Source organism: Muscardinus avellanarius, assembly GCF_963383645.1.
Source record: "Muscardinus avellanarius genome assembly, chromosome: X".
Classification (NCBI taxonomy): Eukaryota; Metazoa; Chordata; class Mammalia; order Rodentia; family Gliridae; genus Muscardinus; species Muscardinus avellanarius.
Genome location: NC_137792.1, coordinates 30,050,874 through 30,063,360, shown reverse-complemented (window position 1 = coordinate 30,063,360; position 12,487 = coordinate 30,050,874). Strand labels below are relative to the sequence as shown.

At 32.7% G+C, this 12,487-nt stretch overlaps 1 protein-coding gene across 1 annotated transcript in view; it reads right to left on the bottom strand.

Annotated features, from left to right (window-relative positions):
• Positions 1-12,487, bottom strand: part of CFAP47 (cilia and flagella associated protein 47) — a gene marked incomplete at both ends in the record, with an annotated part of 367,798 nt that overhangs the window by 42,170 nt on the left and 313,141 nt on the right. Inside the window, 3 exons of the mRNA XM_080718845.1 lie at positions 3,392-3,547; positions 8,608-8,702; positions 10,734-10,893. Of these exons, the coding sequence (XP_080574971.1) occupies positions 3,392-3,547; positions 8,608-8,702; positions 10,734-10,893 (411 nt within the window). The remainder of the gene's footprint in view (positions 1-3,391; positions 3,548-8,607; positions 8,703-10,733; positions 10,894-12,487) is intronic.

Below are 12,487 nucleotides of genomic sequence, written 5' to 3'. Positions count from 1 at the left end.
ATTTCCTCTTTCATCACTTTTACATTTACTGTGAGGCCTTTCATTATATTGAAGATTATGATTCAGAATTCTCCTTCTTGTATTTCTTGTAGGTCAATATTTGTGATTTCCCTTACTTCCTTACTGTTCCTCATTCTCATATTTTCAGAATTCTCAGATTTGTGTTTCTGTTGTCTTGGCATCTTCTTTTTATGAGTGAATATGTGCATATCCCGTCTGATCTAGTTTTAGCAGTAGGGATTTAGAGGTGTCAGCAAGTTCATGCAGGGGTAAATAGTGGTCTTTTTTCAATGGTAAGAGTTAGTAAGGGGGGAGGAGCTGGGGTTATGGGTACAGTAGTTGGGTAGAGGATATAATTAACTTGAGTAAGAATTTAAGTATAATAAGGTAGTGTCTGGTTAAGAATGAGAGTTGGTGATATACTAGAATTTCTGTAGTTAAAATAGAATATTTAAATATGGAGATATTAAACAGTTTGAGTATAAAACAAGGAGATACAGTAAGGGAAAAACTTTTTGATAGGAGAATAGATAGGATAGAGGGAAGACGCTTATAAATGGAAGGGGGAGGATGCAAACAAACATGAATATAATAACAAAAGAAGCAACAAAAACTAACGATTGTAAGAATAAATCAGGCAAAAAATGATAAAAAAAAAGCAATACTGCTAATCTACATATACAAGGCCCATAAATGTCTGTTCACTCCGGTAGGTTCTGGAGTATGTTTCAATATCTCTCATTTGTTCTATAACCTATTTTCAGTTTTTGCACCCACTTTATGGGTGTTTGTGCCCCTCTCTTGTCTCTGACTGCTTTGTGTTCAGGTGTCTGAGTGGCATTTGTCTATGTAAATTAGTTATGTGTAGGCGCAGGGTTTGGCATTTTCTGGCTCTGGGCTCTACACTCTCTGTCCTTGGGCTCTGTGCCTTCTGGTCCTGGGCTCTGCACTTTCTCGACACATGTTCTGCATTCTCCTGCCATGGACTTTGCACTCTGTACCCTAGGCTTTGTGATCTCTGGCCCTGTGCTCTGAGCTTTCAGGCCCTCAGCTCTGTGCTTTCCAGGCCTGCACTTTGTGCTTTCAGGCCCTTGGTTCTGTGCCTTCTGTTCCTGGGTTCTGCCCCTTCCAGCCCTGGACCTGTACCTCCCTACCCACCCCGGCAGAGGGTGTCCAGTGTAATCTCAGAGTGACCCACTATGACCCTGTGCTGGTACTGCACCCTGGGCACTATGGGCATTTTTTGTGTCTGTACATTAAAACCCAATCACCTCGGGCAGACTGCCAGAGTTTGGTCCACTGGGGTTCCGGCAGCTGCTCTGGGCAGTTGTTTGCCGAGTAACATTGTTACCTTGTTGTCCTATGGGCCGTGTTTCTGGAGGGTACAGTGCATCCCTGTGGGTGCAGGCTTCTGGTGAGTGCATGGGCTTTTGATCTTTTTCTTTATCCCTGAAGCATGGTGTTGTTCACTTAAGATGTTGGAGCTCTGCTGCTGCTTTCTGTACTTCAAGATTTTGCCAGAATTTCTTTGGGCTGTGGAGTAGTAAGTTGCATTTGAGCTTACAGCCCAAGATGGTGCTGGCTGCCACACCAGGTCAGTTGCACACTCAGTGTCTTTGTTGTGGATCTCATGATCTGAGTTTTGTGTTTTTCCTCTGTAGTTCCCGTTTTTTTGTTTTGTTTGTAAATATCTTCACTTCTTTGTCTTGTCAAGGATCTGCCTTCTCAGTACTTAATTTTTGTTTGTTAGAGCTACTGAGATGTGTTGTGTCCCACAGTCGCCATTTTTTCCCACCTCATATGATCATTTTTGACATAAAATAAAATGGGCTACTTCATGAAAAGTAAATCTTTTTACAGAATTATCACTCTATCTGATCTTAACACAAACACACTTATATAGGTTGACATTTTTGAATGAATTATGAATATTAGACAATCTATAAATTTTTTGTGGTACTGGGGATGGAACCCAAGGGCATTCTGCTTCTGAGCTACACCCCAGCCTTGTTTTTTATTCTTTATTTTGAAACAGGGTCTCATTGAGTTGCAAAGGGCCTCACTAAGTAGTTGAGGCTAACCCTGAACCTTGATCCTCCTGTCTCAGGCTCCCAAATGCTGAGATTACAAGTCTGTGCCTCCATGACTGGCTTAGTATATGTATATACTAGACATAATGATACATATAATATATAATATTACTATATATGAAATTAATTTTATACATACTATATATAAAATGGTATATATGCTACATTATAAAATAATATATAGGCTGCTTTACCTTTGTTCATAATTTTTGCTCTTTGATTTTGAGTTTGATTCATTCCTACTTATATTTGATTTTCTTTTCTAATTTTTGTATGTTATATCCATAATATCAACAATGTTATTTGAATACCCTGTGTTGGGCAGGGTTTCTTGCAATAAAGGGTCCTACATTTCCCTATAGGTTTTTGTGAGTCTGCTTTTACATTTTTCCAAGATGCAGAAGAATTTCATATACTTTTGTTGTCTGGCTAAGAAAATTTGTCTACGAATTTTTGCCAAATGTTTTTCTGTGGTTAGATGAAGGGTCTATCTATACCTCTATGTTTCTATTGCTAAGTAACATAATAACTTCTTATGAAGTGTTTATGGATTTTGGATTCTTTTCTGATATTTGAACATTTACATATAGATAAAGAGAGATTTTAGGGATGGACTATAAATCTCAATAAAAAATTCATTCATGTTTTTATATACCTTATACATAATTGTCTGAAGGTAATTTTATACAATATTTTCAGTAACCTGTTTTGAATGTAACCTGTCAAATGAGGCCAGGTATGGAATTTATGGCTTGTGGAGCATTTAGATTTCCAGATTTTAAAAATATATTAAATTATTTTTTATAAAAATCTGGAATATAAAGTAAACTTATTCAATAAACTATATCATACAAAATACTTAGGTATTATATCTAATTTATGTTAAATTTTCTATTTTCAATATAAGAAACATGCAGTCAAGATTTTGTTTCTAAGTTTAAAGCTTTAAATCATGGCTTCAATCTGAATCTTTAAGTTAGGAAGAAAGAATGAAAATAATTAAAGTTTATGAGAGGCGATAGTTACTGTTATGTAGCTTTTTACCTTTTCATTGTTGATAGAATCACAATCCATAACATACAAATCTTATAATAGCAATAACTATTGTTATCTTTGAGTTAATTACTACAAAAATACAACAAACATAATAGAACACTCTGAGTATTAACTTGAATTTCAATAATGTAAATGAAAAGTAAATGGACATGGATCTTTATAACTAAGCAATCAGCAACCTACAATCCAAGGTAACTAAACTTTTATTTATTATCTTTTTATATCCATAATTATGGTTCTCTTACCATCAAAATCTTCAGAAATATTACTATAGAAATTTCTTTTGGGAATCACCAAAAACTCTGTCATATCTGGGATAGGATTTATTCCAAAAAAATCACCAATCAGTGTGACTTCTACTTTCTCTTCTACCCGCCTCCTTGACTGACATTGTATAACAACTACAAGAGAGAAATATTTTCAATTTACATAATAGGTTATATAGTAATTTTTGATGCAAAATAAAATGAATGTCATTATAAATAAAGCTTTCTTTGATATACTTTGAATTGTCATTGAATCTGGCCTTAATAGACATGCAAACACACACACAGAAACAATCATGCTATATCTACATATATTGACAGTTCTAAGCAATTATAAATATTTAGTGATATTTAAAAATAGCACAATAAAAGATAAAGCTAACCTCCTACATTATAGCTGAATATATTAATATATAGAAATTTGATTCAAGAATTGAGATAGTTATGTCAATAACTCAAGTGGCAATTGTGGGAATGTAAATTCCTATCATTTTAAAATCTTTATGTCCATTTTGGTAATTCCAGGCTCTACTCTTATAATAATAGAGCAAATGCTCTCAAATAATGTAAAAAATAAGCTCAGTAGCATTTATTTTAAATTATACCTAAAATGTTTCTATAATTTATTTAGATGCATCTTAAAATTTATATTTAAATATTTAAGTAAAAATTTTTCATTTTTAATTACTTTCAAACCTACAAATTGCCATTAGAAATAAAGTTGTAATTATGTAAAATTAATGTTAAACTGTAACTACATTTTATTTAATGTACATTAAATATTTATATACATTTATATCTGTATCTAATTCTGATATTTTATAACAAGTATAGAAGTTTTCAATGATCTTATTACAAATCAAAATGTTTCATATGTACAATTGCTCATTATATAAAGCAGTATTTTTTGTGACTGAGTAGAGTTTTATTGTGTGTATGCAGTTAATTTCTTAATCCATTCATCTACTAATAGATACCTAGATTGTTTCCATAGTTTGGTTTGATGAATCAAGCAACTATAAGCATGAAAATTAATGTATTCCTATAGTAATCTCATTTCAATTCTTTTGGGAAGATCTCTAATAGTGGTATAGTTGGGTCAAATGGTGGCTCCATTCCCAGTCTTTCAAAGAACCTCTATACTGGTATCCTTAGCAACTGTGCTAATTTGAAGAATAATGCAGATACATCATTTTTGGGAAAATAGATGGATATCAAGACTATATTGCTTAATAAAATCAGTCATAGAAAGTTAAGAACCATGTGTTTTTACTCATATGTAGAAGTTAGAAACTGGGAAACAAAGAAAACTTCAGATAAATGAAGAAAACAATAGTAGAATGGGGGAGGGGGATCTGGAGAGGTGGAGCTTGAGAAAGGAGAAAGGGAGAGCTAATGATGCTAAGGACTTTAATAATCCTCTTTTCATATATTAAGTTACTTGAGAAGCAGGGAGATAAGGGTGTAAACTAGAGAGAAACATTAATGTTGCATGCATGTATGTTTTTTTTTACTCTGAACCTCACTATGATGTATACTTACAATGCACCAAGAAAAAAGTATTAATACATTCCTTTGGCAATAGCTCTATATTACTACACTGCCATATGTACTGGAATCCATATAAATAATAATATCATTTCCCTTAAAATATGTTATTTATTAAATCAAATGTGCATCAAATATAAATTAAATAAAGAGAATTGTCATAGAAAGAAAATGGTCCCTCTAAGAGTATAAAACCTGGTATTTGGAGTTGCTGTAATTGAGACATGAGGGCTGTAATTACAGCATTGAATAAATCAATTTTAATGAATTTATTATTATCTAGGACTGCAGGATGGTGTCTGGGGATGAGGCCTTGGGAATTATATATAGTTCCTCCCCCTGCTTTTTGTCTCTAGTTTCTAGTCTCCATGATGTGAGAAGTATAGATCTTGTGTTCTCCCTTTTTCTTTCTCCCACCACCATGTCCCTGGCATTACATGGTCTGAACTCAAAACTGTAAGAAAATGAATCTTTCATCTAAGTTACAGGGTAATTCTTTTATATTATAGCTGTAAGAATGCTGACTGAAATAGGAAAATATAAAAGCTTTCCATTACATAAAATATTATGTAATAATTTTTTGGTATTAATGAAGATACCTTCACATAAACTAAAAAAGAAAATAGTTGCTGTCCTCAGATATATGTGTTTTCAGAATACATATAGTATTATATAATATTATAATCAATTAATTTTTCTTTCTAAAATTATACATAATTATAATTGAACATTATGAACTTAAACCAAGTATGTGGAATGTACTATAAGAATAAAAAATCAAGATATAAGTATAATTAACTTCAGTCTTAAAAACTAAATTGGAAATTAGTGAGATCACAGTTACAATTGGTATCATGTCACTGACCTTTTCCTATATGTACTTAGAAAATTAGTTCCCTGGCAATTAAGAGCAACTCCATTACAAGAGATTTATTTACTTTCTATTGTCTTTATAGACAACAGAGAGTAGAGTACTTTTCCAATTATCTGCCCCAGTGGACATTAGTAGGTAAGAATACACAAAGAAGAAAGGTGGATGACAGAACAACAACAAAAATCATCCTGGGTTTGCAAATAATCTGAATGGTATATGCACGAAAATGAAAAGAAATAATAAATTTGACAATGATAAAATTGAACAAGGAAAGCAGTAGGTTATCTCTGATGAGTTATTAAAGAACAAAAATGGATTATAAAGAAATTAAATAATATGTGTATGTAAAATTAAAACCACTTGCCTCTCAAGGGCATTTGTAGAGCAAAGTAATTACCATTAGAGTTTAAGAATTCAATAAAATGTTTTATTAATGAATATGCAATCTATTTCAGAACACTGATGCTTTCATTAGGCTGTGCTAACCTAACAGAAGCTATTTACAGAACTCTCATTTGATTTAAAACTCAAGTAATTACCAAGAAAAGTGACTCAAAAGAAATATTTTGGAGCATGTTTAACTTCATTTGAAAAAACATGCAAAAACCCATAAGCTTTATTGTAGACTGAAAAATCTATTTTAAAACTTTTATATAGAAAACACAAAACTGTTTTACTAGATGTAAACAACTCTTCTATTAGAATTCCAGCAGAGTGATCTGCAGGCTTTATTACATTACTTTGAACAGATAACTGTATATTACAAATTTTAAATCGTACAGTTCTCTGAAAAATATTCAATCACTAATTTTCTAGAATGAAATAAATAAATTTTGACATGTCTCAAAATCATTCTAAAGATAATTTAGTATATTTGAAATATTTATATATGTTGATTTTTTAACTCAAGTGTAAAATAAGTAAAACAAATGACATGTATTGTTAAAGATACTACTGTGTATGTGGATTTTTGCTCAAGTTAAAACTAAACTAGTAAGGAAATATATCATCTTGGCCTTTTTTATAACCAGTGTATCTTGGGTAAAGCTTTATTTACAAGAAAAAATGATTCCTTTTTCCTTTTCCTAAGTATGGTGAGATAATTTATACATGCAAAGCCTAATTATCTGTTGTTGTTGTTGCTGCTGGAGATGAAAATGGGCCTTTCACATTCTAGGCAAGGACTCAACCATTAATCTGCACCCCCAGTTTTGAAGTTTAATTCTTTGATTTTCAGTGATTGGTATTTCAGGGAGAAGAAAAAAAAATGTTAAGACTTAAAATCTCATCTTTTTTTTTTATGGCAGGGACCTAAAACAGTTAATCCTTCAGTTTACAGAGCAATTCAGTTTATGTTAGCTATGAAGAACTGATAAGGGCTCTGTAATATTAAATTTCTCTATATGGTCATATAAGTGGAATTTTATTTCTTATGCTGGTATTGGGGAAAGATGGGGAAATCAAAAAATATAGAAGAAATGAGAGTACGGAGGAATGAAAATGCACAGAAATTTGAGAAAAGCCTGGGTTATGGATGTATCTTCAGAATATCATTCTAAGTGAGATTAGCCAGGCACAGAAACAAATGGCCATATATTTCACTCATGTGGGGGCTAAAGAGAAACTGGGAAACAAAAAGGATTTTAGATAAATGAGGAAAGATACTAGTAGAATAAGGGATTGGATTATGGTGGGAATTGAGAAGATAAAAAGAAAATTCTGATAATGCAAATTATTCAAATAATCATTTGTTTATATATGAAGTTATCTATATCAGTGTAAATAATATCTATGGAGATGGAGAACAGGAAGGGGCTAAGAGGGAAACACAGAAGGAATAGTATTTGCATGTATGTTTCTGTCACTTTGAACCTCAATATTATGCCTAATTACAATGAACCAATAATAAAAAAGACACTCAAGGTCAGGGATTTCATAATTTGTGTATCTTGGCAAAGAAAAACTCTCTGAAAACTTTGGTGATTCTGATGGTTTTAGAGAATAACAAAGATTTGTTTTGTGTCTGGATTAAGTAAGAAAATGAATGGGCATCCTCACAGGATAGAATTTAGATAAAACTAAGAGTTTCCCAAAAACTGAAATATGTTGATTTAACACATTTCTCCCCATTCTCTCAGATGTTGAACATCTACTCAAACTATGTTAAACAACAAATATACCATTTATGCTAACTTCAAAATAATACTTAAATATCGATTATGTTCACAGAACTCAAAACTTTGGACTTAACCGGTTAAAAGTGGTTGAGAACAAAAATTTCTGGAAATTTTACAGTCTAGTGTCTTGTTCTGTGTGATAAAGGGGTAGGAAATTAAATAGGTGTGGTGCTACATGCTTGTAATCTCACTACTTGGGAGACTGAGAGAAGGATCATAGGTACAAGGAGGCCAACCCCAGCAACTTAGCAAGGCCCTCTGCACCTAAGCAAGTCTTATTCAAAATTTAATAAAATGGGGCTAGGGGTTTATCTCAGAGGTAAAATGCCATTGGTAACAAATGGGTGAGGGAGTCTGAAGTTAATTTTATTTTAACCTAAACTAATATCTGGGTTTCACCAATAGGTTGGCAACAGAAAATAGAGAAATGTTTTGGGAAAGTTGTCAGTCTCATTGTTTGGAGAGAGGGTTATATTCCAGCACTCCCACCAGTAGGGCTGGCCTATTCATTGCTTATTTTCTCTGCACAAAAAAGAAATTAGATTAGAGAAATTTTTTTATAATTGTGATGTTTCCAGACTCTAAAATATACCTACCTGTAGGACCTTTAGGAAGTGGTGCCTGTGGAAGTCCAATAATAGGATATTTCCACTTTATTGCCTCAATTTCATTGCTCTCTATTCTCATAGATCTAATTATAAATTAAAATATTAAGAATTAACAAAAAGTAAAACACTTTAAATATTAGTATAAAAGAGCATATTTATTATTGACCTAATGATATTTTAGTACAGCTTATAAATTTAAACTTAAAAATTGACAAAAAAGAGCATTTTTTTCCAGATGATTTTATAATTATTCCGGAAAAATCCTTGAAAATTATAACAAAGGAAACCATCATAAAATATAACTTAAAATTTAGAAGCTTTTGTTGTCTACTTTTTTTTTTTTTGGTGGTACTGGGGTTCCTGGAAACCCTTCTACCTCTGGGCTACACTCCCAGACCTATATTTTATTTTTGGAAACAGGGTCTCTTAAGCCAGCACGGCTGGCTTTGAACCTGCGCGATCCTCCTGTCTCTGCCTCCCAAGTGCGGGGATTACAAGTGTGCACCACCATGCCCAGCTGTTGTCTACTTTTAAAGGGTACATCTAGATTTACTGATATGATCAAATGGTGATTGATGAGAAATAATGTAGTCTTTATAGCTTAGATTTTAAGCCATAAAGTCTACAGGTAAAGCACAAGCCCCCCAAAATCATGATATATAGGATGTCAGAAAATAATGAGGATTTACTTTAAGGTAACACTGGTGAAAGAAAGGGAGAATGTCTTTAAATATTTTAGGTCTATCATATGCTGTTAAGAGCCGGCAACTAGAAAATATTACTGATCATTATTGGCCAGGTGTGGTGGTGCACGCTTATAATCCTAGTATTTGGGAGGCTGAAACAGGAGGATTGTGGATTCCCAGTCAACTTTGACTACTTAGTGAGGTCTTCCACAACTTAGTAAGACCCTGCCTCAAAATAAAGAATAAAAAATAGAGTTAAGGGTGTAGCTAGCTCAGAAGTAGAATACCCCTGGGTTCAATTCCCAGTACCACAAAAAATAAATAAATAAAATTACTGATCATTGTTGGAGATAAAATTTTTCTAGTTAAAATAAAATATAAGACACTATAGTCAGAAGTAGTTGTTCCTATGATTTGGTCTCGACATAAGACTGCATACTTAGAAGGGCTGTGTGCTTACTTAATGTACTAATATAACTGTCTTAAAATTCTTGCTAATTTTTTAAAAGGACCTCTGCATTCTTATTTCTCACTGAAATACACAAATTATGTAGCCAGTTGTGACTCTATGAGTGGTGAAATACCTGGGAGAATGGATATCAATGGGGGCAAATAAAGTATTTTTTAATATGTGGGAAACAAACAGAAAAATGATGGACAAAATTTTCCTTTTAATCAAGATTTCTATCATTAATTAATAAAACCATAAAAGCAGAATAATATTAATGTTTTCTTAGATTTTACCTAAGCAAAGAGAGTACAAGTTACCGGCATTATGGCAATGACACAGTATCCTCTAATAATGGCAATATTTTATCAGGATGTCATATCCACCTGGCACAATGTCATCACTGGGTAAATTACAAGTCTTACACTTTTTCCCCAGTAATCTGCTTCAAGATGTCTTCAGAATATTGGTTATTTATTATCTTAGCAGTCACTATGTCTCTTTGCATACCTCTGATTCTTTGAGAATGATACTTAAGATTGAACTTCATTACTTTAAACTTTAGATCAATAATTATATATATGCATATATATTTACTGTAAATTATAGATCAATACTTATATATAACATATAATAATTATATATGCATTATAATATGATTATATATAACATATGTAATTATGCATATAATAAATATATTTTCTCCTCTAAACTTATGGATGTCACCAGTTCAAATAATAAAAAAATGAGCTTTACATTATATATGTATAACATGCAAAAGAAATCTATCCCATTAATGCCAGTCCAAAACGAAATAATTCTGAGTAGACCTTAGGAATAACCTTCAGAATAATATAATAGGAACCCGGTTCCCAAGAACTTTCTGAAACAATATTCCATATCAGCATTATTGTACTGCCCATGGTTAATTGTAACTTATGTTGTAAATAAATTGTTCCTTTATTTTAAAAAAGTTTTACCTTTTGGTCTCTATATCCAACTCATCAAAATTGTCAATAGGCCAATTTTCTCCATTTGCTCTCATTATTTGAACAATGGCCAGTATTTTGCATAACTTCATAACTCGAGGCGTAAATAACACTGGAATATCTAGAGTTGCTTTAGGAGGCAAAACAATTTCTGTAAAACATACAAAGATAATTTAAAATGTGGTAACTAATTACAGAAAGTAAATGTAATAGGAGAAAATAATTTCCTAATTCTTTTATTGATTATTAATTTTTCAAGATTGCTTCTGAACAAAAAATACATTATGCTAAATTATAATTCACTTCAGTAATTTCTCTCAAATGAGCTCAACTCTGTTCATATATATATATATATTACTCTATGCTGAGAAGTTTCTCCTGAGAAGGCAACAAAAACTGAGAAAATGTTGAAAGTGGTTGCTGAGGTTTCCCAGAGTGATTGATTAATCATAAAATCTATGAGTGTTATCAAACCTTAATATAATATACAGGGGAGAAAGTACAGCAATTTTTGATCCTTTGATTTCTGGTGCATTTTTTTCCAGAGCATAACATGCCCAGGTTTTTGTTTGGAGTCCCAGAACTGCGGCCAGTAATATGTGTTCATTTCCATGAAGAAAGCCAAACCTTATTTCTTAAAGAATGTGACATCTGCTCCTAATTATGAAGTCCAGAAAGTAGAAAAATTATAAGCATTTCTTGTGGTATAATGGAATAAATTTTTTAAATTTATTTTTTATTTATTTTGGGGTTTTTTGCGGGTTTGGGGATGGAACCAGGGACATTCGACCTCCGGGATACACCCCCTGCCCTATTTTTTATTCTTTATTTTGAAACTGTGTCTCACTGAGTTGCAGAGGGCCTCACTAAGCAGCTGAGGCTGTCTGTGGACCACGATACTCCAGTCTCAGCCTCCCGAATGCTGGAATTAAAAGCATGTGCCATCACGCTCGGCAGAATAAAAATTTTAAATCCATCCTATGCTTAAGATCCACCTAAGAAACTTTTTAAATATGAAGCCTTCTGAGCCCCAACTCCAGGCATTCTGATTTATTCCACCCGATCTGAGGCCCTAGAAGCTACTACTTTAAGTATCACCTATGGAATCTAGAATCAGATGATTCTGAGATCATATTTTGAAAATAATACCTCAATTTGTCATGGTTTGAATAAGGAATTTGCCCTGAAGATATCAGGTATTAATGTTCAGAGTTACTATGATTTCTTGATGAGGGTTGTAATCTCATCAATAAATAAATAATTTGTAATGTATTTACTGGGTGGTCACCTAAGCGAGTTTTGTGTAGGTAGAGGAGATGGATCCGTGGAGGTGTGGTCATTAAGACTGTTTTTGTGTCTCTGAAAACCCTTGCATGCTTTCTCTTGCTTCACTTCTCCATGATGTGAAAGCAAAGCCTTCCTTTCTTCTACTTTCTGCCTCTTGTCACCATGCCCTGAGTTTCTTAGACCTGTCCTGAAACAGACTGAACCTCTAAAATCTCCAGAACTGTGAATAAATAATTTTTCTTTCTGTAAGTTATATTGTCAGTTGTTTTATATTATATTAGTGAAAACAGTGACTAAAGTACCATTTCTATTGGACAAGTATGGAGAGATTAGAAGGGCTGTGACGTTCAGAACATTTTTAACAATGAGAATTTCTATGTGATAAGTGTCTAACTTTATTTTGAAGAATAACAAGTTTTTTTTTTTTGTGTGTGTGTGTGGTGCTGGGGATGGAAACC